The 28,000-nt window shown below is 40.8% G+C and overlaps 3 protein-coding genes across 7 annotated transcripts; 2 read left to right on the plus strand and 1 right to left on the minus strand.

Annotated features, from left to right (window-relative positions):
* Positions 1–35: 35 nt before the first annotated feature.
* On the plus strand, positions 36–14,629 carry LOC101473201 (uncharacterized). Its single transcript, XM_076876986.1, has 4 exons — positions 36–279; positions 2,268–3,339; positions 9,443–9,615; positions 12,673–14,629. Exons 1-4 carry the CDS (start codon positions 126–128, stop codon positions 13,689–13,691), a joined length of 2,418 nt encoding a protein of 805 aa, XP_076733101.1. The 5' UTR covers positions 36–125; the 3' UTR covers positions 13,692–14,629.
* On the plus strand, positions 9,522–27,998 carry dusp28 (dual specificity phosphatase 28). 5 transcript variants are annotated; one of them, XM_023153801.3, is made up of 4 exons: positions 9,522–9,615; positions 15,047–15,112; positions 23,381–23,800; positions 25,491–27,998. In XM_023153801.3, exons 3-4 carry the CDS (start codon positions 23,456–23,458, stop codon positions 25,590–25,592), a joined length of 447 nt encoding a protein of 148 aa, XP_023009569.1. In that variant the 5' UTR covers positions 9,522–9,615; positions 15,047–15,112; positions 23,381–23,455; the 3' UTR covers positions 25,593–27,998. The 5 variants fall into 5 exon arrangements, with proteins under 5 accessions (XP_023009569.1, XP_076732854.1, XP_076732855.1 ...); XM_076876739.1 differs by lacking the exons at positions 9,522–9,615; positions 15,047–15,112 and adding an exon at positions 18,999–19,148; XM_076876740.1 differs by lacking the exons at positions 9,522–9,615; positions 15,047–15,112 and adding an exon at positions 19,180–19,295.
* Positions 17,243–19,674, minus strand: LOC101472212 (uncharacterized). The gene is made up of 2 exons (XM_004569482.3): positions 19,431–19,674; positions 17,243–18,378 (listed from the first exon to the last, which is right to left on the minus strand). The coding sequence occupies exons 1-2, from the start codon at positions 19,600–19,602 to the stop codon at positions 17,930–17,932; spliced, it is 621 nt and encodes a 206-aa protein (XP_004569539.2). The 5' UTR covers positions 19,603–19,674; the 3' UTR covers positions 17,243–17,929.
* Positions 27,999–28,000: the final 2 nt, after the last annotated feature.

Genomic DNA, 28,000 nt, shown 5'->3' on the forward strand with positions numbered 1-28,000 from the left:
AAGCAGCTTCCGGCGGAAGTGGACTGAAACTTCACGGCTGTGTGGACGTCGGAAGCTGGAAGCTGGCAGCTGGAGGTTGACGGTGTTTTGTATCGCTGAGGCTCGGTGGAGCTGCTGGAGGAACCATGTCCGCTCTTCAGCATCTGAGGCTGTTCGTGAAGGAGCGTCTGAGCGCCGCAGCGGAGGAAATCTTCAAGGAGTTTGAGAAAACCGTCCTGCAGTACGAGGAGCAGCTGCACCAGCAGCACCGGGCCCTGAGCTGGACTGCAGACTCTGCAGGTACGTGGGGCACCAGGCCCGGGAGGAGAAGGACCAGCGCTGCGCTCTCAGGCCGGGCGGACGCTGTTAGCTTAGCCGTCACAGGGTGAGTCCAGCCGGGGCGGAGAGCGCGGAGGAGCCGCTGAAGCGGGGATGTGGTGACTTTGACTAGTTTCTCCAATTTAAAATGAAAATATATTTTAAATCTGACATTTGTGGTTCGGTGCACACGTAAAAGCCAGCCAGCAGCCGCAGGAAAATGCCAGAGACCGTGCTGTATCATTCCAGTATGAATTCACTCTGGTTTTATTGGAAAACACCAGAAACCAGTGACAGTTACTGCTCATGTGTAACTTTTTTTCTTTCAAACACATGAAACAGAAATATTGCCCTAACATTTTTTTATGTGCAGTTATTGATGATTCCTTCATTACAAATAACACAACTTTCATTTTATTATTTTAGACGAAGTTAAGTACCAAAACAATAAAGCACTGCTGAGTAACAGTATCTGTTCTAATAGAAAGGCACCGAGCCCTTAATGGCAGAGAGGCAAGCGGCTGATGCTGTCACTGCGCTCGGGTAATCCTGGGTAACACTGGACATGTCGTGACCCTGCGCGCTCTGTCTCAGTGCACTGAGAGAGAAATGCACCCAGAAACGGCACAAGTGCAAAAGGTTTCTTCCCCTGGATGGTGGACAGAGCCAGAGACGCTTACACTGAGACTGTAAGCGTCTCATCTCTGCTCGTTTCCTTTTGTTCGGGCTTTAAAGACTTTTACAGATGAATGAGGTTTAGCTTGATCTTACTCTGACGATGATGTTTAACTCTGTCATTACCAAACACTGTCACTTCAGTTTACTTCTAGTTGTAGAAGTATTTCAGTAGAATATGCAGTAGTAGTAATATGTGGTAGAATTCAGCAGAGGGGGCACAGAGACCTTTCTGGATGGTCTGAACTGCCCATAGAAGATCTGCCCATGACCTTGATGCTGTGGATACAACTGGACTAGGAACCAACGCTGATGATTTTCAGGCTCACAGCCCTGTACACTCTTGGGTTGCATGATCAGTGGCTGCACACAAGTTTAAGAGTTTAGTGTTTCAAACAAATGACTTAACTGAAAGTATGAAAGCACTGCTTGGAGCAGAGGACCTGAAAGTGCTGATGTGTGAGTACCAGTTTAAGGAGCCAGCAATCGTTGATGGTCACACTCTGTGAGGATACTCATTTATGTCGGTAACTCTTTAACCTTCACTGAGGTGGCAACATCTGGGATAAAATAAATGAAGAAAACACTCGGTTGGTTTTATATGCCTGTTTTTCATCACTGTGCAAACTCATCTGTGGAGAATTAACCTTACGGTGCATCAGCTGCACGTGTGCTGCAGGCAGGGACATCCAGAGGAAGTTCTTCTTCAAAGACGTGTAACAGGAATGAGCACTCGGCCGTTGACTCTGCAGATGCCTCTCTCTGTTTCTGCAACTTTAGAACTCAGTGGGATCAAAGACAAGTGCCCCGATGTGAGCGGTCACAATCAGACAGGTAGATTTTCAGATTTTAGGTTTTTCAGAGTTAAAGAGTAAATGTGGTCACAAGATGCTTGGGGAAAACAACAATAAAAGAAGCTCCAGCTGTCAAAAATATCTTCCTGTCATCTCTCAGTTGATGATGATGGATCGTCACCTGCCACGCCACACACGACTTAACTTGAGCAGAGGTCTGGGCGTGAACTTGTGCCCAAACATGCTCAGAAACATTTGTGTTGCAGGTGTTTGTTACGTGTGGAGGAGCGACATGAAGCCAAGATTTCATTTATTATGAATATCAGAATAAACATGATATTTTCATAATGAGCAATCGGAGAAATTGCATAAAAATCGTGCTAATTGTTGAGGTATCATCAGTCACTTTGACCCTCATCAATCCGAGACGTCATCGTCCATCAGAACAAACCTTGTCGTATCACAGTATGAACTAATTCTTTCTCCCTTTTATCTCTGCAGACCTTCCACAGGAAGATGACTGCAAAGAGGAGGAGAAGGTTTCCATCGAGCTCTGTAAGCAGAAAGAGGCCTCTGCTGTGGACCAGGAGAAACCAGAACCAGTACAGATTAAAGAGGAACAGGAGGAGCTCTACACCGGTCAGGAGGGAGAGCAGCTTATCCTGAAGGAGGAGAGCGAGACAATTATGGTGACTCTTACTTATGATGAAAGTGACCTCAGTGAACCTCAGCACAAGTATGTGGACTCTGGATCTACGACAAATGCAGAGCCACAGCCAGAGGAGCTACATCAGCGTACCAGAAGCACCGCGAAAGCTGTCACATCACACAGTCAGCGTAAACCTGACGTGGGGAAAAAGTCTGTAAAATGTGACGTTTGTGGAAAAACCTTCAAGTATAATTTCCAGATGAAGAAACATTACAGAATCCACACAGGCGAGAAGCCGTACGCCTGCAGCACTTGTGGAAAAAGATTCTATCAGATTTATTTCATGAAATATCACGAAAGAAATCATACAGGTGAGAAGTCACACCTGTGCATCACCTGTGGGAAAAGATTCACTGACCTATCGGCACTTAAAAGGCATACATCGATCCACACAGGCGAGAAGCCGTATTCCTGCGAAACGTGCGGGAAATGTTTCAGGCACAGTGCGACTCTGTTGGTTCACATGAGAACCCACACAGGTGAGAAGCCGTACGCTTGCAACACCTGTGGGAAAAGATTCACCAACTTATCCGCGTTTAAAAAACACGCTGCAATCCACACAGGTGAGAAACCGTATTCCTGTAAAATCTGCGGGAAAAGTTTCACTCAGAGCGGGAATCTGACAGTTCACATGAGAACGCACACGGGTGAAAAGTGGTACTCCTGCGAAACGTGTGGCAAAAGTTTCAGTCGAAGTAGCAATTTAACTGTTCACATGAGAACGCACACAGGTGAGAAGCCTTACCACTGCAACACCTGTGGGGAACGATTTAAATACGCCGCAACGCTAAAGAACCACATGGGAACGCACGCAGCAGAGACGTCGCACGCTTGCAAAAAATGTGGGAAAGGCACCAAGGGGGAGTGATAACAATCTGGTCGCTACGGGAACCCATACAGGTGAGATATCAGGGCCCTGAAACACCTGTCGGGAAAAATATTATGAATATGCTTGTGGTAATTTAAAGTCACAAAAACTGCTGTGACTTTATGTTCACAACATCTGTGTGTTGTGCTGAAGAGATATCAACTAGAGCACAATAAGGCTGGGCTGTGCTTTCATGCAATACCACTTTGTACCACAAGATGGTGAAACAAGTCAGCGTAACCTTTATTTAAGGAGGTAGTAGTGACTCCTTATAAATACTTTATTTAAGTCATGGCATCAGTTCCATCTATTTTACTGCAGGATGTCAAAGACTAGCTCAGTTTCTATATTTTTGACTTTCAGGAAGTTGAATTAACAACTTTAAAATGCCAGAGCATGTTTTTAACATTTTAACACCAGATAATTAATCTGATTAAGCCAGAAAGATGTAAAATATAAAGTATTTCAATATCCTCATAGAAGTGAAAACACAAAGACAAAACAGTTGGAATAAGTTGGTCTTATGCTCTGCTATCATGTGTTCGGCACAGGGATGCAGAATCAGTCCTAAACATGCTTGTTATGTTGTGGTTAGCTGTGATGTCATGTTTTCATGCTGCTGTTCTGAATCAGTCAACATCTGGCTCATTTGTGTTAATGAAGTGCAGCTGTGAGACAAACTCCTCTCAGACTTCTACTTTCAAACTCTGGTACAATGTTTTGTGTCTCCAGGTAAAAACACCTGTTAGCCTTAAATAATGAATGCCATCGTGTGTGGGCGGAGCTTCAGATGAGATGGCCCTCAGTGAAGGTCCAACAGCTGCTCTCTAGGTGCACATCTGCACTTTCTTCAGTATCCTCCTTCTTCTGCGTTTGCTGCTCCTGAAGGCGGCACGTTATGCCGCATGTGATGTGACTTTATGTCATATTTGCGGTGTTGAAGTCAGTCCGTTGTGGCTTATTGATTGTATCCTGTCGGCATCATGCCGACTGAATGGTTAATATCAGCCCCTCCTCAGCACACTGTTCAGTGTTTTCTAGTGGACAGTAGGGCTGCCACGATTAGTCGACTAGTCACGATTACGTTGACTATCAAAATCGTCGACAACTGATTTAATAGTCGACGCGTCGTTTGAAGCTTTGTAAGATCACAAAAGACGCAGGAATAAGTAGCAGGATTTAAGAGTGTAATAACGGACTGAAACAGAAGATGGCAACACTGCATATACAAGGATGCCAGCTGCCGTTAAACCCGGAAGAAGAAGAAGCTGTGTCCCAGAATTCATAGTGCAGCCCAGCGCAGTTTCCAACAATGGCGGCAGCTACTTAGTTTTAATATTACTCTTATTATTCTTTCTGGGTCACAAAATAAACGTTTAACATATTTTCAGGCGAGAATGTAGCTGTGTAAACCTCAAATATCTGCTCAGTTTATCAGGACACCACATATTTTCAAAAGCGCTCCGACGTTTTCGGAGACGTCTGTTACCCACTAGCTCGATAGCGAGCCGGGGTTCAAGGCTCACTAGAGCCGTGAGAACACCGGACTCCCGGCAAATCGTTTTCAAACCCACCGCCGTCTTTCACTACTCAGGTTAAACATGATATATAAGTCACTTAGATAACTTAAAAATGTTATTGTTTGGCTTTTTTCAGTGTTTTATTTGTTCCTGAGTAAATCGGTTTGGCTGAGATTAAAGTTATAGTTTTTACACAGCTGAATAAACGTCAAGCAGACAGCTGATTATCAGAAGTGTGAGATGCTGGAGAATATACTCCGGTGTCCTGTTATATTTTAGATAGCAAGGAGTTTATTAAACTCCACCGAAACAATCTGCTAATTTCATTAAAATTTAATAAACTATCATCTTGTCTTTAGTTAGCACAGACCTTAAACACTTAAAGCTGTAAGCTAATGATAGTTATATAAGAGCAAATGCTGCTGGTGCGATAAGCTGTACGTCCAATGGATGATGGATCTGATTAGTCGACTAATCGCAAAAAATAATCGGCGACTAATCGACTGTCAAAATAATCGTTTGTGGCAGCCCTAGTAGACAGTATATCAGAGATTAAAGCTGCTCGGCAGTATTTGAAACATTCACATCCAGTTATGAAATTAGACCTTGTGTATGTCCCAGTACCAATATAAACAGTTAATAACATTTATAATTTTGCTGTTTTTACCCCCATGAAGGCCTTTTGTTACACTCAGCTCTTCTTTGCTGTGCCATCCAATTTAGAGGAGCCAGCCTTTGACACAAGGAGAGATGAGACTGTTTATGATGGTTTGAACCCAAAACCTTCTCTCTGTGAGGTGACCAGGCTAATAATCTGTTTATCTGACTAATGCAGCTACACTTTGTACTCAGTCGGTCAGTGTTTGTTTTTCAAGCAGAAGCCGTTCCACACAGACTTTAACAGTTAATGACAGACCTGTGATGTTCTGGCTGTTCCCCAGCGGTTTGCACTGCACCTCATTTTTATTTGTTTTAATTAACTTCACACAGAGGTGTCTGAGTTAGTCGTCTGTGGCTCTCCTGGTTTTACAGCAGCATCTCATCTCACAGCTCCACACACCAGAGGTGTGGACTCGAGTCACATGACTTGGACTCGAGTCAGACTCGAGTCATTAATTTTATGACTTTAGACTTGACTTGAAAAAATGTTCTAAGACTTGTGACTTGACTTGGACTTTTACACCAATGACTTGGGACTTGAATTGGACTTGAACCGGTTTACTTGAAAAGACTTGATATTTTACCCCAAATATAAAATTTAACATGCATATTATATAGAGATTGAAAATGTGACGTCATTCACGGGTAGAACCGCAAAGGATTCTGGGAACTCGTGGCAAGCGGTGGCTAGCGCACGCAGGCTTTCAATTAAAATCAGTCACACAGCGATAAAAAGAAACACAAAAATGTCAAGAAGCTGTTGTATTATTAACTGCAATAGCCGGTCGCATGACAGCCACGGGAAGCCGACGGGTAAAGAGATCGGTTGTTATCGGATTACGTCGTTGAAGAGAAATTGTTCGAGCCATGTTTCTGAAGTAACAAAGAGGCGACTGGATTGCAGCCATTCAAAGATCAAATATAACGTCCCAGAACACTCCAGCTCACAGGTTAGTCTGCTCCAAGCATTTACACGAAGGTCAGTGTTTTTTAGTAGTTAATACGTCATTTTTCTTAACATAATTAGTGATATAGGTTACAAGCAAGTCTGGCGCTGAACAGAAATTGTCGCGCTATGCTCCTGTGTTTATTGTGCATAAATAGTGAATTGTCCTGACACAATATTGTGTTTCGCTTCTGTTATTATGGTACATTAACAAAAACATATACTTTTATTCACAGGATAAAACAGGTTTTTTGTATCACTAATTGCCCAGTACGATTACAGCATACAATATTGTTGTCACTGCTACATTTCTGTGATGCTACCAGAAATTATTTCCACTACTAATTAATTACCCTTGAGCTCAAAGGTCCTATTAATAAACGGTTAAGGAATGTGTATTTATGACGACGATTTGTGAGACTGGTAAACTTATGATACGTACGATGGTCTTTCGTTCTACACGGTGCATTTCAAGGTCCTGCACCCATCCGTCAGTAAACTGTACCTGGGCTTGTTGCAGTGACCTGAAGTTACTAAACTTCACGAGTGTATGCACTCACTCCAAGAACCGTATGATTATAAATATGCATATAAATATGCTACGATGAGATAGCTGACTTCATCTAACTAGCAAATGTTGTCCAGGCTACGTTGGTGATGCAGTTCTTTTTAATATGTATGATATTTTTGTCATGCGATTTTAAAGCTGGTCCTACAACCGCATCCAAGAATAACATGCAGCTTATCTCAGAACTGTCGGTGAAAATTATTCTTGGAGCTAGGTTTAATTGAGCTGCATTTTAAAGAGGTGCAATTTCACAATTTGTGTATATTTTCTAAGTTCACTATTTTGTCATGTGTTGAGAAAAACACAGATTTAAAATTACATGGTCTAATATTTACATTTAGCATATAACTGCAACATTATTTTTTCGTTTGTTTTTTAAAGACTCGAAAGGACTTGAAATTCAAAGTTTCAGACTTGTGACTTGACTCGGACTTTTACACCAGTGACTTGAGACTCGACTCTGACTTGCCTGACATTACTTGAGACTTGACTTGAGACTTGAGGATAAAGACTTGAGACTTACTTGAGACTTGCAAAACAATGACTTGGTCCCACCTCTGCCACACACATTTACCGGTCTGACACCTGGGACTTAGAAACACGTCTGCTGTTGATCAGCAAGCAGCAGTCTGCTTGTAACAGTACATCCTATCAGATGCGTAGTTTAAGACCAAAAATAACCACATAAACACTTCAGTTCTTTAAAATTTAATGACTTTGGGATCTTAAAAGATCACGACCATCCTGTTAGTACGGTGGGTTAGCCAACACTAAACCCCGGGCCGAGTTCAGCAGGGTCGGATAATCTTCTGGAATAACTTGTGAGTAATTGTGTCGGGTCAGAGGAGCGTCTCTTTAGTTACATTTTCAAAAAAAATCCCTTTCATCAAATATTTCTGAGTGAGCACGATTCACAGCAGAGCTTTCAGACTCCAAGTGCCTTCTGACTTTAACAGTGATGATGTTTAAGAGCTTGTTGTGTCACACTGTGTGAGACGGGTTGAATGAAGTGTAACTCTGTGTCAGGCAGAACAAAGTGCGAATTTTAAGGTGTCAAATAATTTATCCTTAACGACTGTTACAGAATCACAAACGAATGAAGACGTCTGATAATTATGAGGTTTAACTTCTGTGCTTGAGTTTTGCTGACAAATAACCTTTAATATCAATGTAATCCTTTTTTTTTTCTCAGAAGTATTTTGAAAAATGTCATTCATTTGAAGTTCTGTATAATCCTGTCCATCTTGTAAAAATCCGTTATGCATTGTGGTGATTTATTTAATCTAAGTTTAAAACAAAGGTTTATTGAACAGTAACATCATATCTGAGCCGACTAACGAGCTGTGTTTCAGGTGTTTCTTTGTTTTTCCAAACCATCATAAACAACTAAATTCATATATTGTATCATATTTGATATAACAGCAATCTTTTATATTTAAAAAATAAACATGTCGAAACTTTGACTTGGCTGCTGGTGGACTGTTTCTTGCTAGGTGGGAAAGTCTACCCAGGTGATTAATCCGGGTGTTCCAGGAGGCGACTCACCATCATTAGTGCTGACATGAGGCTGAAATCATTACAACAGAATAGCATTGTTGTCGTTCTATTACTGTTATCATTTATCTTTTTCAGGGTTGTGGGGAGACAGATAACCATTAGCACTCACATTCACACCTATGGGTAATTTAAAATCACCAATGAACCTAAATTAACCTAACCCCATGTCTTTGGAGTGTGGGAGGAAGCCGGAGACAATCCACACAAACAGGAAGAACCTGGCCAGGTGCAGGAGTGTGGTGGTTAGTTTGTGAGCCACCAGAGCTAACCACCACACCAATGTGCTCGCCTATTATGTTATTCTATACAACAAAATATAGTGCAACTCTGTCACTGGCACAAAAGGTAATACTGTACGTTTAAAAAGAAGATTAAAGATGAGATAAAGTAACACATTTAGGTTTTCTAGGAACATTGTAGAAATAATACTGCACAGTCAGTGCATCAATACTGACACAAACTTTGTATAATATCACACGGGAGTCTTTTTAGACCTGCAGGCTCTTAAATATAGTTTTCTATAAAAGAGGAACATCACACACTAATGTGCAGTGCATTATAGGATGAGTAGCTCACTGTTAAACGATCGCAGATGTTTCTCCTTTATTTTTGTTTATTTATTTAGTTACTTATTTATTATTTTTAATTAAATGTTTTCTTATGGGCGCAGCTGGCTCTTTCTAAACCTTAAACTTCTTGATTTTCTGAAATATAAAATGTACTTTCACGGCCGAATCCCTTTAAAAAGTGGGAGCTCAGCGTGGAGCTCCAATAAAACACGGGCGGAACTACAGTTCACTCCCTTCTCTTCTGCCGGAACTCGACAGTGTGACACTCGGGTCGTAAACAGCAGCGGCGCAGGCGCTAGCAGCGTTAGCTGCTGGAGGTAGGATGTCTTCAGCTCAGTGTTTTCCTCCGGCTCATGAACTCTGTCAGACGGATGTGGAGCGAACCTTCGTCCGCTGTCAGGAGGAGCTGCTGGACATCAGCTGGAAGCCTGAGATAAAGTTACACAGAATCGGTAAGAAACGATGACATGTTGCAGGGTTTTAGGGGTAGCAGGGAGCTGCAGGTTTTTCCCAAAGAGAAAAAAAGAGAGAGAAACGCCAAATTACATACAACACAAATCCCAAATAGCTGGCTGCTGTGAAAAATGTAAATAAAACCAGAATGCAATAGTCTGCACATCCCATAAACCCATATTTTATTCATAAAGAACACATCAAGTCTTTAAACTGAGAAATGGACAATTTTAAGACAAAATCATTTTTGACAGCTCAAAGAAAAGTTGGGAAGGGAGAAAGAAAAGGCTGGAAAATGGAGGTGGTACTAAGAAGAAACAGATGGAGGAACATTTTGTATCTAATTAGCTTAATTGGCAGCAGGTCAGAAATGATGCTGTCATGGAAATCACAGCATGGTCTCAGGAAAGCGTCCAGAAATCATGTCTGTGAGCAGTTTGCTGTAGCGTGATCCAGAAATGCTGCCAAAGCTCATTTAAAATGGACCGAGGGAGAATGAAAACCATTTTGGTCGACTGGTAATTTAATTTGAACACAAGACTAAAGATGAGAATGGCCATCAGTGTTCAGTTCAAAAGCTTGCCTCTCTGATGTATGGAGGGAGATGAATCAGTGCTTGTGAAACCTACAGCATCCACATCTGGAAAGAATCCATCACTGCTGAAAGGTATATACAGACGAGCAGCAGAGAATGGATGAGGGAATTTGCTCTCATCCAGATGGCGTCTGTTTTTGGGAAGGTCTTGTGAATTTAGCAAGCTGATTCTAAACCATGCAAAAGGATGGAGCAGGACAACTCATGAAACATCTGCTTGTTAAATTCAGTTGTGTAAATCCACAAAAAGCAGTAAACCTTAGATCAGCTGATCACAGCCTGTTCACAAAGAAATTCTACTGCAGCTCTCAACAGCAGTGGTGAGTCTTTCCCTGAGCTGAGCCACTACAACCAATTTTAGGCTTTCACAGCCTGCTTAAATCCACTTTAACCTCCGACTGTACTCATTTTCCTGACACCCCTTACTATGTAGGCAAAGGAAATGTTCCTTCTTTTTCTCTGCTCGTTTTCTACTTGAGTGATTTAAGCAGAGCACATTTATTAAGTTAACTTTAGTTTAAATTTTAAGTTTATATTCTCATTGATATTATTTTATTATTACATTAATATAGCACAAGATTTAGGTAGCGTTGCAAAAAAGGAGCCCCTCCAAAGAGCTGCTTTATACTTACGTACTTTACTATTATCATTAGATGCTGCATTCATTTAGTTTTTATTACACTCTGATTTAATACGGTGCAGAATCTTTGCTTTAGTCGTGTGTTGTGCAAACTCTGTTTCTGCCTTATTTACTTTAATTCCACATATGTTTGCACATGTTTCTACTGATCACAGTACCCACCTTCTATTTCCTATCTAAATATAAAGAAATTGGTTTGGAGCTCTGCATTTACTGAGGCAATAGTATCGGTGACTTATGTGTTATGTAATCTGATCAACAGTTGGTTGTTGAATAACCAGGAAGGAAGAAACTTCACAAACTGACATGTTGCAATGATGGCATCTTCTTACAACACCACGCTCAAATTCAGTGAGCTCTTTCAAACCAAACATTCTGTTGTTTGGTTTGAGGGCTGCTTGGCTAGAAGCTTGATATTTCTACAGCTGTGGCAGCGGGACTGTAAACACCTGGGTTTAAAGATTAGCAGGTGTGGTCCTGTAGTATTGCCCATTTGGTGCATGTTTGGCCTGAAGTCTGTCGACACAAATCATTTGTTTAAACTAAAAGCACGTCGTGATTTTTTTTTTCCTTGTGAATTTCTGTGTTTAAAAGTTGTTAAAAAACAAAATGTTAAATGTATGTTAAACCAGTCATCACTAATCTGGGAGTTAAAATAGAGGCAAATCTTAAACTTGAAAGCCAGGTCAGAGCTGGTGTAAGATCTAGCTTTTTTCATTTGAGGGAATTAGCCAAAATAAAGCCTATCTTATCGAAACAGCATTTTCAGACAGTAATCCATGCCTTTGTTACTTCTAGGCTGGATTATTGTAACGCACTTTATTTTGGGGTTAGTGATGCGTCCATTAGGCGCCTGCAGGTTGTGCAAAATGCTGCAGCACGTCTTTTAACTGGAACAAAAAAGTTTGAGCACATTACCCCTATTTTAATTTCACTCCACTGGCTACCTGTACATTTTAGGATTGTTTTTAAAATTCTCTTATTTGCTTTTAAATCTCTTAATGGCCTGGCCCCCCCCTACCTCTCGGAGCTACTACAACCATATACACCTCCCCGTTCCCTTAGGTCCGCCAATCAGCAGCTCCTTAAGGTACCAAAAACTAAGTATAAATCTAAAGGTGATCGTGCTTTTGCTGTAGTTGCTCCAAAATTGTGGAATGATCTGCCCTTGCATGTTAGGCAGGCCTCTTCTCTCTCTGAATTTAAAAGTCTTCTTAAAACATATTTATTCGCTGAAGCCTTTGGCATTGATTAGAGGGGTTGACTCAATTTGTTTTGACATGTTTCAATTTATTTTAGTTTTTTAGTTATTTATTTTATCTTATCTCATTTTAATTTTCTTTACTTATGCTTTTAGCATGTACAGCATTTTGTGAACTCTGGTTTTATGTTAAAGTGCTTTATAAATAAAGGTGGTATGGTATGGTGGTAAAATGAGGCAGGATGTGAATTTTAAAAAAAAAACACTATGACTTCACATCCTAAACATCTGTGTTTTGTATGGAAGACAGACCAACTGAACTTAAAATGGGGACATGCAGTACTTTCATGTAATGCCAATTTATACTAAGGGTAACCCTTATTTAACCAGGTAAGTTATTAACAACAATCTTGCTCACACTGCGGGCTGAGCAAAGGGCAAATCCTTGTGAGGAAGTGAGTAGAACTAAAAAGAAATATTCAAATTAAGAGCAGCAGAACACATTTCAAAACTCTCTAAGATAAAAACACTGTCCCTGCTGGTTTAAAAACATGTGGTTACATTCCCCAGAACGTAATCGTCACACTAGGAACTTTTCATGTGTCCGTTTGTCCCCTCAGATCTTCTGTGTGTCAGTCAGAATGAGGAAGAGGAGCTCTGTAACCAGGAGAGAAACTCCAGTCTGGACCAGGAGGATCCAGAACCTCCACAAATCAAAGAGGAAGAGGAAGAACTCTTCATCAGTCAGGAGGGAAAGCAGCTCCTACTAAAGGAGGAGATCGATACTTTTATGGTGACTCCTGCTTATGAGGACAGTGACCTCAGCGAGTCAGAATCAAACTGTGATCAGCTCCTCTCTCCCAGCTCTCCTGAAACTGAGAGCTTGAACGAAGGAAGCTTTGATGTAGCCTCAGGATCAACTAGAAATGCAGAGCTGAAACCAAAGCAGAGCCGTCACAGAAACAGTGACAGCAATTTAGACTCTGTCAGTAAATGTGATGTTTGTGGGAAAGACTTTCAAGATGACGGGAACCAACACAGAACCTCAGAGAAGCCGTACGCTTGCAGCACTTGTGAGAAAGAGTTCTATCAGCTTTATATAATGAAGTATCACCAAAGTGGCATCGCAGAGGAGAAGCCGTTTTCTTGTGAAACATGCGGGAGAGGTTTCCGAGCTCGAGATAAAATGTTGATTCACATGAGAATCCACACAGGCGAGAAGCCCTACCTTTGTAATGCCTGTGGGAAAAGCTTTTCTCAGTCATCGGCGTTGAAACGGCATGCGTTAATTCACTCGGGAGAGAAGCCGTATTCCTGCAAAATATGTGGGAAAACCTTCTGTCAGAGTAGTGATTTGACCGTCCACAGCAGAATCCACACGGGTGACAAACCGCACATCTGTAAGAGCTGTGGGAGAAAGTTCTCTGACGCTTCAGCGTTCAAACGGCACACGGCGATCCACACCGGCGAGAAACCGTATTCCTGTAAACTGTGTGGAAACAGCTTCAGGCAGAGTGGCCATTTGCTGCGACACATGAAGATCCACACAGGCCAGAAGGACTACTCTTGTACAATATGTGGCAAAAGTTTCACTCAAAGCGGCGGTTTGAACGTCCACATGAGGATTCATAATAGATAGAGACCGTACTCTTGCAAAGTGTGGGAAAAGCTTCATCAATCGTCGTAACGTGTCTGCACACATGAAAATATAAATTTGCAGGAGAAGGAGTCCTGCCAGACATGTGGGAAGAGTTTCACTCAGTGTTAGTTTAACAGCCCACAGACTCTCAGGAGGAAAGTCAGGCCTGTAATGTCTGAGTGGAAAATACGTCTGGGAACAGAAGTCGTTAAGTAGAGCTTTCAGTTTTTAAGCGATGTATAGCAGGCTGTGTTCGATGAAGCTGCCTGGGCCTGGATCAGCGTGTCAGACTGCACAATCAATCTTTGTCAAATTGTCCAGTAGATGTGGTGAATCTGTAATAAGTGCATTTCAGTTTTTATTGAATAGGTCTTATTGAAATGTGGATGTTTGTAAGGGCGTATGATGATGTCATGGATTCAGTGGGTTGTACTCTGAGGCCTGTACAACATTTGAAATGTTGTCAGTGTGCTTTCTGCAGGCAGATATAACGTTCAAACGATTTTCAGATGACTGCATTCTGTGTTACATCGCTCCTGTTTCAAATAGTTTTATGTCAGAGCACGTTGTCTCAGCTTGTTCCTGTGTGCAGTGTTTGTGATTGGGACACGCAGCTGAGGCAATATTAGATGTAGATGTTGGATAACAATCATTCTTTTAGCACCAGTTACTCAGGTTCATTCACCTAACAGTAATTTATACTCCAAGTATCACCTGGTGTCATAATAGCAGTAATTGTATAACTTTGTTGTATTGCAAGGGTAACTGAAGCTACACAGCAGGAGTGAAGGAGGTCAAAATGAAGAAGATCTTGTTAAATGTGTGAGGTGTTAATGTTTCATCTGAAATTAAGGACTTGAAAACCTCTGTTAATGTTTCTCTCTCCTGAACCTGCTGGAAGAACATGGTGAACTGATAAGGACCACGGTTTACCCCACCTCTGTGTACTTAGAGGGCCTGTAACTCTGAAAATACTTAAAGTACGAGTGTTGCATGGTTTATTTAAACGTACTGAACTATTGTACAGAAAAACTGATTATGAGTCAAGTGTGAAATTTTCCAGATTTTATATGAAATATAAATGATGTTGTTTGGTTTTACGTTATGTTTCCATCTGAGGCACCTGATTAAAATTTGCACATTGTAGTCAGCCTGTCTGTTTCTGTTTTATCAGGGTTTAGTTCCTCCTGCTGGTCAAAGCCCAAAATTACATTTAAAAGTAATAAAAAGAATGAAAGATGCTGTGCATTATTAGCATCAGCCTGCATTTTAAACCAGCATTAAACAAATATGAAAACACCTTTAGAGCTGTCTTTTTATTACCCTGACATGACTGTAAATGTTTTTAATGACAGAAACATGAAGTCTGACTGCTGTGAAGGTTTTCTGCTGCCAGAAGAATCGGATCAAAAAGATTAAATGTAAGTGAAAATCACGTGAGTCATAAACTAAAACAAATTCCTAAAAGTCTGGATGGGCTGTAAAATGTAAAAACAGGTCACATTACAATAGAACATAGAAAACATGTCAAATGTCCATCCATCCATTCGCTTCTGCTTATCCGGGGCTGGCTCAGCCTCAGCAGAGAAGCCCAGACCACGCTCTCCACCACCACCACCTCCGGCTCGTCTCGGGGAACACCAAGGCGCCCTCAGGCCGGCCGTGTAAGTTCAAGTTCAGCTTGGTCTCTGTACATGAGACAGTTCTGAAATACGAAAGGTCTCTGTGACGAAAAAGACATTTTTATAATGAGCATGTAATGAAAACAGCGGGTTGTGGGTTGAATCACACACAGACCTTGTTTCATGAATCTTACACATTGTAAGGCAGGAAGAATATCACCAGTTCTTCACATGTGTCAAACAGGGTGCGTGAATCTAACAAAAGGCGCTGATTTCTTTTTCAATAAGCGACAGTCTCAGTTCCTCGTTCATTTTCTTGTCACGTCTCATTTTTATACCAAGAATTTGAGCTGCTGACATTTTAAATATTAGAAAAGTTAACACCCTGATGTTTAAATGTATTTTAGATATTTTGTAAAAACTGAAGACGGTATTTTCACAGAGATACACTGACTGAACCTTTCCAGTATTGACATCAGCACCTATGAAATGATTTATTCATCACGATGAGGAAGAAACTGAATCGTTCTTTTATGTTCAAAGTAAGTAAAACAATAAATAAAAACAGGACTTTATTTCTTTGCAGTCGTCTTGTGAAACACAGAACAGCTCAGAGCTGAAAAAACTAGATCAGCCCACAGACTGAGCTGTTGTCAGGACACTTGACCCGGTTTCTGTCATCAGACTAATATCCAGTCCAAACACGGGGTTGGTGCATTCATAACTCCTCTAACAGCGCTCTGACTCTGGGTGATGGACATTTCAGTCACAGATGATTTCTCCATCATCTGTGATTTGATGTTTCAGCTCTGTGGCGTCCCGCCTGGAAGCTTCCCCGTTCTCCACTCTGTGGTTCTCGTGTCGACCGGCAGGTTGCTGCTGCTTCTGAAACTTTTCCCACACATCCCGCAGGAAACGGCTTCCTGCCCATGCGAGTCCTCATGTGGACCTTCAAGCTGCCGCTCTGAGTGAACCGTTTCCCGCGCAGTTAACAAGAATACAGCTTCTCCTCTCGAATGGCGTCATGAAGCTGAACCTCTTCAGATTTTTTTTCCAGATGTAGTTTCTCCCACATGTAGATTCTCACGTGGCTCGCTACGCTCGAGTGATTTTGGAGACACTTCCTGCATGTTTTGCAAGTATGCAGCTTCACACCGGTGTGGATCCTCAGGCGAGCCGTTAAATCGCTGTTCTGACTGAAACCCTTCCCACAGAATTCACAGGAGCACAGTTTCTGTGACAAACTCATCAGGAAATGATTTACTGAGGTCAGAGGTCAAGAGAAGAGCAGGTTCATTTTCTTGCTTCCTTTTGCATGTGAGGAGGCGCCCCCTGCTGTCTATTAGTCAAAACAACATTTCAATCTGAGCTTCAGAAGAATGAAGCTGCTGAGTGCCCAACGAACGATGAGCTGTTTCTCACATGGAGGCCACAGCAAAACATCTGTAAACGTGGGGGCTTAGTGATGAAACAGCAGGAGACGCCATGTCTGACTTAAGCGCTCGCGAGTGCGATGAAGGATCCCAGAGAGCCGACTGTTGGTTTGTGAATCATTTATTAAAGAAAACGTCCAGAACTCGAGTGTCACTTTAAAAAACCTGAACAATGAAAAGATGACAAAACATCTTCAAAACATCAGACGTATCAATCTATGTACAACTAGTGCATTTATACATGATTAATAAAATAAAGAAAGCTGAAAGGACATGCACAGTTACTCAGTAACAAACTCATTTAGAATTTAGAGCTTCGGTCTTTAATTCACCTCATTTATTAAAACAAAAGAAAAAAGAACGGAATATTTACAATGTTTCTAATACTGACATCAGGAACTACACACGTGGTGCAAACGTGTAAGCTTTTCCTCCAGGACCTCAGAGAAACTCAAAGATGGCCTCACAGCTCGCTCTGTTAGTCTGCATTTATAGACTTAGTTTTTTTTACTGGCACAAATTTGCTGTTTTACATGATTTTATGATGTAATCGAGAACCATTGGGAACATTTCACACTTTTAAAAGAATTTTATTGCCAAATAAATCAAATGTATGTAAATCCCAGGAGTTTCCTGGTCACAGATCCAAAATGTTCATTTGATTCTCCTCCGAGCGACTTGGTATCACTTTCTTGTGATATGCTGGAAAACGTTCAGCTGGTCATCGACTGACAGTTAGTTTGGTCAAACCTTAAAAAGCAGGTGGAAGAGCAGAAGCTCACAAACTGATCCTGGAGCTGTGATAAAGCAGGAACAATCAGGATTTGACCCAGAAGCTGAGCTGCAGCACACGTTGTCTCTGCAAACACCGACTCGTTCAGCAGTTTATTTGCAAATAAAAATCTTTGAAACGTATGAAATGCTTGTGACTGACTTCGAAACATATTTTTCCCCAAAGATATTCGTGCAGCTTTCTTGCAGCCTGAAACACACGTTTGCTGTATTTCTGTGACATTTAGTGCAAATCTTGCTTGAACACAACTTCTTGTGTGGAGTGACAGTTTACAACCTACAACTATGTGTCACACGTGTGCAGCTTCACGTGTGCGGATCCTGGGAAGCTTCAGCATTTGGGACTTTTTCATACAAGTTTTTTTACCCACTTCACATTTTGCAGACTTTTTTATGCCGACTCTTGGACGTGGGAGAGTTTTCTACAGTTTCTTTCATTGGCCTTTCTTCTGCGCTTCCTTCTTTGTTTCTCGTCCACATTTGCGGCTGATCCTGACCTCACGTGCTTGCTTCCTATCAGACTCCAGTTTGGGGAGCTGTGAAAGAGAATCTGGCCATCGTTTGGTTCCTGTTCTCTATGTTCCTCATAAACAGGAGTCACCACAAAGCTCTCGGTGTGACGCTTCAGTGCCGACTGCACTCCCTCCCTCCTGAGTTTGTGCTGTTCTTTGATCTGTGGACGCTTTGGTTCTTGCTGATTGGACAACAGTTTCTTGTGTTTTTGTTTAACATGAGGAGGCCCTGGTTCCTCCTGGTTCAGGCTGCAGTTCCTCTCCTGGTTACAGAGACGCTTTTTAGGAAGAACCTTCTCTGCTGCAGTGACGTGGAGCTGTGGGTGGTCTGCAGGGACAAGATAAATGTTAGTAACAGTCCATAAATAAGCACAGAGTACAATCCTGACCTAGCAGGTGATTTAAACTTCTGTGTTGGTGTTTGAGACCTTGTGGTCGCGTCTCGTGTGTCATATAAGCTGTGCCAGCCGTCAGAAGCAAATAAAATGCCAGGGCATTATTCTGCCTCCCTACCTACTCTGCTGGGGAAATTTTAAGAGGTAAACATGTTTGACATATTCTTCCACATCTTTGTAAATGCTCTTGCGTCCATTCCAACAGACAAGCTCCCTCCAGGAGCTTCAGGGAGTCTTTATTTTGAGATGATAGTGATTATTTTCTGATTAATTCAAAACCTTTGTTGAAAAAGTAGCTGGAAGTTCACAGGAGGAACTGATGTGACTTGGGTTTCAGAGAGATCTGGTTATAACGTATCTGCAGAGTAGATTTAATACAGTACACAGAGTACAAGTACAGATCAGCTAAGTGCAGGTACTAGTTTCCTTCTGATCCAATTTCACAAACCAAACACACAAAAAAATACAAAAGTCCTAATGGCACTTTTCTACTCTACAACATGTCTCCTTCACCCATTCTGTCACACACACTTTTCTGCACCTATCCAACAGTCAGCAGCTCAGGTTCAGCATCCTGCCCACAGACACTCTGGAGCAGAGGGAACCCCCAACCTTCTGGTTAGCAGGTGAGCTGCTGAGCTACACCACCCAGCTGTGCTGTATCATCACTACAAGTCTGGCGTTAGAAGCTGTGACAGACTCGGTGAGTTACGGTGATTTCTACAAGTGTACAGACCTGAGGAGCCCGCTACCGCTAACCAGCCGGAGCCACGTTACCTGCCTGTGGGCATGCTGAGCCGTCAGCGTCTCTGCTGCTCTGACCTCAGTCTGATCTTTCTAAAAGCTGAAGGTGTCTGCTTTTAACTCCACATTTCTCATATTATTATTATCATTATTAATATTACTATTGTTACTTTGGTCTGCGAGGATGACATAAAGAGCTCGGAGCTCCCGCAGGCTCACTCATTCATCCCGGTTAGCCTACCGATCCTCTGAAGCTTGATCTCCGGCTTCCAGAAGCTCTCCAGCAGCCTGCGCTGCCGCTCGATGTCCTGCTCGTATTTGACGATCGTGTTTTCAAACACCGTGAAAATTTCATCCACGGCGGCAGACAGCCGCTCGTTGACAAAGTTTATCAGAAACTCCACTGTGGACATTTTTACTTTCGATTAAACGATCAGCACAAGTCCTTCTACAGTTCCGGATTCTGCTGAATCTGCTTCCGCTGTGTGCTGCACCATTAAAGGTTCTGAATGAAGCTGAGACGTTTTTTAAAGTTCCGCTCTCGGTAAATTACTGCCAAACTTTATTTCTTACATAATAATAATAATAATAATAATAATAATAATAATAATAATAATAATAATAATAATAGTTATTATTGTTGTTTTTTATTATTTTATTATTGTTTTTTATTTTTTATTTTTTGTACTGGCACAGTTATTGAAAGTAAGTAATCGCAGGCCGCCATCATTTCCATTTTTTTTTTTTTTTGGCCTGTCCCGTTTGGCTCTTTTGCCATCAGAATTGTTGTCTAAAGGCAAAGAAAGATGCCCAACGGATTTACTTTACCAAATTGACCATCCCAGCCTTGCCGTAATGGTCCATTTGATTCACCTTTTATTGTTTATTTTATTTTCACTTACTGAATACGGGACAGACTTGACTGGGGGAAAGAAGGGGAGAAAGAAAGAGGGAAAGAGAAACAGCTGAGAAGAGGGACGGGGGAGAAGGGCAAAAAACAAAAACCAACAGAATGAGCAGAGAAAAAAAAAGAAAAAAATGCATATATCAATCACCTGGATCACCTGCTGAGAAAGAAAAAAGAAAACAAGCAGAAGAGAACAAGAGTAATAGAATAAACAACATCACAATGATATATGGGAATATGACAGTAAATACTAAATATTAAACATTATTGTGCAGCACATAAGATCAACAGAACACAGTGTGCTTTGAGGTAGGAGCCAAAAAGGGTGTAGTTTGTGGGTGTGATCACCCGTGTGTACACCTGTGAGCATGGACGCGCTTGTTTTTAAAAGGTTCCTTCATGTAATGATCTGCTAGAGGGTGTGGGGGGGCCACAGCCCCGTCCTCCAGGGCATGAAGCAGGTATGGAGGAGATCAAAACTCCAGACATCCAGAGGCCCCCAGAACACAAGAGACCAAGGAAGACCAACAGAGGGGCAGCCGCGCCACTGTCCCAGAAAGAGCTGAGGAGAGTCCCAGATGAGGGCTCACTCAGCAGCCGCGGAGCAGAAGCCAGGGGGAGTTGCAGTGACGCGCCCGTGAGCTCCGCCGGCAGCCAGCCGTGCCTGAGTGACCGAGCCCCAGGCCGAGAGGCCGGGGGCACCCCACCTCCGAAGTGGCCCGAGCGAGCCCCAGGCTCCAGGCCCCGATAAGCGGCCGCCAAGGAGTGAGCCGGTGTGTACCTGGACGCCCATCCCCGGACACAAAGAACCACCAACGCACCGACACCTGAGGGAGTCCGCCACTGGCAGGGAAGTGGTGGTAGGGGGAGATAGACCTCCAAACCTTGGAGGGCCTGAGATGTCCCCAGAGAGGTGGCGCCTGACACCCAACCTGACATATAGACACAGACATACAGGCACACACAGATACAAACATCCATTCCCACCCTCATGCTCTCATATGCACTTACTCCACACTCAACCAACGTGGAGACAGACATAAAGAGACGCTGTACACACGATCACACTCCCCAAGCGTACTCTACGAACCGGGTCTAGGTACCCTTGCCCCTGGAGGGGGGAACTGCACCCAGACCCAGGTGGTGTTACCCTCCGCCATCATTTCCATTTTCACTGTATAATATGGTTTTATACCATAATCTGACAGCGTGTTTATTTGTTTGATGTCACTGTCACAGTGTCATGTCACGTGTCTTTTAAAGACTTACTAAAAATCATCACTGCGACATTTATAAGATTTACAGCTTATCATGTATGTGTCACGTGTCATGTCACCCGAGCAGCCATCACAGCAGCTCTTACTACCATCGTGTAAACCTTCTCCTTCAGTCACAAATCATCCACCCACTCCACTCTGCCTGCTCTCTTCTTAAAGTGTCAGTAATACATATACAACAATAACAGTTTAATCATTAATTTCTTTAATAAATAAATAAATCCCCCCCCCAAAAAAAATAAATAAATAAAAAATAAAAATAAAAAAAATAATAAAAAATTAAGAACAATGAAACAATGACTTTACCTGCTCGCATCGACTCTTTTCATGCACATAATTTGTTTTTGGGATCATTTTCTGAAAAGAGGATCAAAAACAAACAATAAGGAGAAAATAAAGCAAAGTAAGCAGATGAAATTGACTGAATATTACTTATTTTATTTTGTTGGCATTGTAGTATATTAAGATGATAAATAAATAAAAATATGATGAGGTGAAGTCATTGTTTCATTCATTTTAAGTTTTTTTTTAAGTAAAGTAAGTACTGGTGCATGAAGCCTGATAGAAGTTAATATAAATTTAAAAGTACAAATCCAAACAAAAAAAATTACAGAATTATTTATGGCATTAACAGGTGCAATATTTATACAATACAGATGCTTATTTTTTATATGTAATTTATCAGTAATTAAAATTATCATTTCAATCTTTATGCAAACAAACCCAGTTCCAAAAACATATAAAAACAATAATAATAAAATCAAATGAAAATCAAATATTCATCTATTTTAGTCATGGATCTGAGCAGCTTTAAGACCCAGAGCAGAGCGGCTGTCAGCAGCGGTAAATATAGCAGCATTGTGGTGTGTGAGCTGTTCTGTGTGCGGTGTCGGTGTGCGGGTCAGAACAGCTCCGGGTCATCATGAGGAGGCCTGAACAGACCGGAGCAGTCTGAGCTCTCCTGTCAGCACGAAGCGAACATGGCGCGTCTTTAAAGCACAAACTGAGCGTGAAGGAGCCTGAAGATCAGCCGCACGTGAGTCACGGCGTCCTTGTGTTCAGCGAGTGTGAGGCGTTCACTGCCTGCTGTTTCTGTAGGTTAACTGAACATCTTAAATCTCTGTCACTGGGGCCACAGAGAATATTTAATGTCTGTACCTTTATTATATTATTGAGATGACATATGCCAAGTAAAATGCTTCAACTAAGATTTATTTTCTTTGTGAATCATCAATAGGTTAAATGATTACATTTATTTTAAGTGATTAAAAATCCTGTAGCGCGAGCTGATATCCTGACGTGTACTTTATCCAGCTTTTATTTACAGAAATGTGAAACAAGGAAAAGCAAAAGAATCTCATATGTGATCCAGTGAATAAGGTCCTGATTAATCTTGCAAATATATTTTTCATCAATACATTAAACGTGTTATTATTTATACCACTACCACTACAAAGCGCTTTATATGGTAACAGCAGAAGCTGTACAATACAATATTAGAGGTAATCAAACAATCCTCTGTGAGAAACACATGAAGAAAAATGAGAAAAAAGAAACTGTAGGAGAGAGAAGACAAAAGTTAACGACTGATGGAGTAACATGATAGAGTTTTACGATATGAGACGACCAGATTATTCAAGACCTGGTATGTAAAGAGAAGGTTATTTTTTTCTTTAACAAAAAACAAATCTGTAATATCTGTAAAAGATTCAGCTCAGTATGCAGCAAGTGAAACACTGTACAGTTAAAAAAAGAAGCTGACAAACGCACATCAGAAGTTACGCGAGGCTCTACCTTCACACTTCTACTTCAGCAAGCAGAAAAGATATTCATTTAAATAATAACTAAAAGTAAAGAATGAATGTCGTTCCTTTTAGTTTTACTTTTAGGAGGAAGTCAGAGTGGATGGACGGGTGTAGCCTTGAACTCTGCGACAGAGTCAGAGACTAACTAATCATTTTCTCAGTGTTAAATAGACTGCTGAACCCGACACCGCTCTCTCTCCAGGCACTAGTTACCTGTGAGCCTCACTGACAGTGTAAGGAAGCCCACGAGGGTCAGTTCTTCCACAGCCTGGCCAGGATGTTGCAGCTGTGTAAAGTCACCAACGCTCTGTTCATCAGTAACGCCCGCTCAGCCTGCAGCGACGAGCTCATCCAGCAGGAGGCGGTGACGCTCTGCATCAACGTGTCCAAGCAGCAGCCGTTTCCCTCCAGCAGCATCACCAAGCTGCAGATACCCGTCTACGACGACCCCAACGAGGACCTGTACAGCCACTTTGACCGCTGTGCCGACGCCATCCAGAAGGAGGCGAACCGCGGCGGACGCAGCGTCGTCTACTGTAAGAACGGACGCAGCCGCTCGGCCACGATCTGCATCGCCTACCTGATGAAGCACCGCAAACTGTCCCTGACAGACGCCTTACAGGTGAGGATCTATCCCACCCTGCTCTACTTTACTTTTTGTACAGGTTACAACTTTGGCATCTGGTGTTAGTGATGAACTTTGTCCACCCTCCACAGACCCCGAGCTCCTCCTGCTGACTGTGAGGCAGATTATAAATGTGACACTTTGTTTATTGGAAAATAAACTGCACATTGATTAAACAAACTGCTGAGTTTGTTCACTCTTAGAGGAGCTGTTAGGTTCCATAAATACTGTTCTCTCTCCCGAGACGTAACATCTCGACGTTTTGTCACGTCCCGCAGCGGACCGTGAGAACGCGAAAAGTGACCTTCCGCGTTCTTATGGTCCGCACCAGGTTATGGATGAAATCCAGTGGAATGACGCTCCCGCGGTAATAGACCTTCCAGCCATGTATTCCAGCCCTATACCTAACCTTCTCCCTAAGTCTAACCATAACTTTATTCCTAACTTTAACCAGCACTTTAATGACGTTAAATAGTGTTTTCCCAAGAGGTTTGAAGAAAATGAACAAAGATGTGTAGATTGAGTCCAAACGGTTGTCATATTTCCTCATTTTTCCAATCTCGTCATTTAGGAATGTGTTGGGTGCCTTGAAAACGTAATATGTTGACGATTTGTCACCTAGCATTACGCTTTGGGAGAACGTGCTGATAAATAATGATCAAGTCTTCAAATGAAGGTCTGAGGACTGAAAGAGTAATAGAGTGAACACAAGTCACAGAAAAAGTGCTGAACTTTTGGTTGCTTCAGAGTTTTTCACACATACAGTTTTTGTTTATCATTTAATAAGTATTATTTTGCAGATTTTAAAATGCCAATCATCCTATTTATAAGTCTCACTGTGCTTTGAGCCGTCTAAATCAGCCCAATCCTGCTGCATGAAGGTCAAAAATGTGGAGGACTGAGCTCAACCTGCAGCTGAGAGGTTTGTTTTCTGACGCTGAAGCTTTTATTATCCAAAGTGCCCTTGAACACAACACTGAAAGATGAGCTGCACACTGAGCGTTGCTATATTCATGCTCAGAAGGGACAAATACAACAATTCAGCCGTTCTCTGAAGGCTGACACCCCTGATCCTGTTTTGTGCTGCAGATTTGGCTTAAATGAAAAAGAAAAAATGTTATTTAATTAAATTTTATTTACTGACCTATATTCATAACATTAACTATCTGTTTAACCCCAACAACAGAAACACATCTTTGTTTAATGTCTTTTTTGCTTTTTGTACCGTAAAATTACAATTTTTTGGAAAAAATTGTTGAAAAACAGCATAAACACTTTAAAAAATCTTCCACATCTTGTTGTGTTGAGAAGAAACTGAATTTATGCATTATCTATTTATTAATCATCACTTCTTTTTATTATTAATTTGTATTTAGAGTTTAAATCAGATGTTATACTGTTCACTAAAATATTTTCCCACAGTTTCTCCGATAACTTCAAACATTAAATGAGTTTTATGATTTGACAGAAATGAAGGACTGAAGTTTTGCAAACGTTATGACAGGTAATGGAAAAAAAAATACGTCCATAAAACAAATAACAGAAAACAGGAAAAAATTTATGAAATACAAAAATATTTAGAAAATATTAAAATAACTTGTAAAGTACAGAAATACAAATCATGCAGAGCAACCACAGATCCTTAGAAACAACCAGAGCTCGTCACTGTTCATTTCCCTTTTCCCAGAAAGTCAAGACGGCTCGTCACGTGATCGACCCGAACCCCGGCTTCATGTCTCAGCTGCAGAGATACGAAGAGGAGCTGAAGCGGAGACGAGGAAAGTCCTGATCCTTCTCACAAAACTCAGAGTCCGCAGCTGAAAACAGAAGCAGTGCTGAAGCTTCTTCACCTCCGTCCTCCTCTTCTGCAGGATTTTACACGCCGTCACTTTAATTAAGGCTTAGATGAATGAATTAACCTCTAGATTACGGCCTGTTTTTAAAAAGAAGTCCCAACAAATATGTATTGAACTTATTTTAATGTTAGGATCCTGAAGATATCCAAGTATCTAAAATGTGACCTGATAAAAACAATATTTAAGGAAAGTTTTATTACAAAACTGAACAAGTGGAGCTGATGAGAAAAAGTATAGAAAGTTTTAAAATCAAGTCAAATAACATAAGAAGACAAATTAACTATAAAATTTGAACTAAGCTGAAGTGAAGGTGGAACTGTTACCTCCTAAATGTACTGAACATACACGCTACATGATGTTCATCTACAGAAAACGAGGCTCATTTACTGTACGTAATCACAATAACATTATTTATTATTATTATTATTATTATATATATATATATATATATATTTTTTTATATTTAAATAAACCTTTACTTTGCTACAGAGCACTTAAAGAAAAAACAGACAGGACAACATTTGTACCAAGTTTGTGGAAAATAAAAGGTGAAGACATCAAAAAGAGCGAAAATGTGGTTTATATCTAAAAGTTCAAAATATGAACTAAGAAGTATATTTATTATCCAATTATCAGTTACGATCTATCAGGTTGCTGCTCACCGTTGGTTTCACTATTGATTACTTTGCAGCCAATACTTCTATTTAAATTAAAATAAAATACTTTAAACCATAATTGGCAACAAAATAGTATAAAAACTGATTATTTTTATGCTTGTCCTCTCAGTGGTTCACTAATCATAAGAAAATCAAAAAGAATGATTATTTTCTGTCTAAACACTCAGTTTTCTTTTCTTGTCCAAGTCTGAGCACACGTGGCTGCAGTCCCACCTTTTACCTCTAGGTGGAATCACTTACACAGAAAATAATGCAGACCCGTGAACACGTGACGAGTCAGGCTCCTCTTTAATTTGATCTGAAACATTAAAAAAATCCACAAAGAAGCTCAGGGATGATAATAAACCGTGATGTGAGATTTCGATCTTCATCAGCGTCTCTCTTGTGAACCTGATTAAATGAGAACTCACCTGGATTTTATTCTGACAGGATGTAACCTTAGGAGGCTATCTCACTGATCCTAGGTCAGTTTCACTGTAGAGCATGGATGATGTTACACTGAGAGTTTCAGTTAAGATGTGATAATATGGAGCTTTCCAGGTACTTAAGCCTCTCCTGTTAAAACTTGTTAAATTCACACAAAACCTTTACATTTATTATTTGTAAAAGAATTATTTCCCAGGAGGCTCCAATTTAACTTCACCTGAGATTTAATTTGAACTTAGGTTAACATATGCCAACGTGGAATTGTTCATTTAAATAAGTGAAAAGCTGAAATTTTCCAGAACAGAAATCTTTAAACTTTTTATGTTGTCATAGTAAAGTCAAAGGTTGTTACAAGTTAGAGATTTGAAAGCTTTTTAGTTTAAATCACCTTATAAAACTGATAATAATGTCGAGATCAAGTAACAGTTTATATTAATATTCTATGAATCAGCCTCTGAATGATACACGGGAAAAACATTTTCCTGGACATGAACAGAAAAGCAACATGTTCCTGGTCTTTTATATTTAATTAAACAAAAAAACAAAAAGAAAGAAAGAAGATTAATTATTAATCTCTAAAAGCACAAAATCTTGAAACTGGGCATAAAAACAAAAGAACACAAACAAAAATGTCTTGCCTTAAAGAGCCACTGAATTATTAATTGTCAGTTTTTTTAATGCTCCATCAAATGTCTTAAAGCTCTGTAAATATACAACATATTAAATACTCAGGTTAAAATAGTAGAAAAGAAACAAACACATTCAAGTACATATGTGGGAAACGGTCTGAATTTGTAACATTTTGGCAGCTTATTAAGTCTGAACGTAAAACATGTAAGTCTGTGAAATTCAGCAGTTTTATATGTTAAATGTGTTCTGTGAGTTTTAATGCTGCTTCTGGTTAATAATTATCTTTTAATAAACAAAACAAAAAACCTTGTGAAAATCTTTGGTGTCTGCAGAGTCTTACTGTTGATCTCAGGTGTGTCCTCCTTTTGATGCTGCCATCAGAATCTAAAAGCAATGATTTTATTTGCACAGATATTATTTAAACCACCTGTGACCTCAGTTTTTATTGTAATGAGTCTATAATTATAAAAGCAAACAGATGTCTGTGTTAGCTAAAGGGTGTTACCATAACAGGCGCTTAAAGAAATAATCCTGCCCTGCCTCTTTAAGACCAGGCTGCTGTAAACAATCGTTTGTGAGAAAATAAAAATAAAGTTAAATGTTGATCA

This window comes from Maylandia zebra, linkage group LG18 (genome assembly GCF_041146795.1).
Source record: "Maylandia zebra isolate NMK-2024a linkage group LG18, Mzebra_GT3a, whole genome shotgun sequence".
Classification (NCBI taxonomy): Eukaryota; Metazoa; Chordata; class Actinopteri; order Cichliformes; family Cichlidae; genus Maylandia; species Maylandia zebra.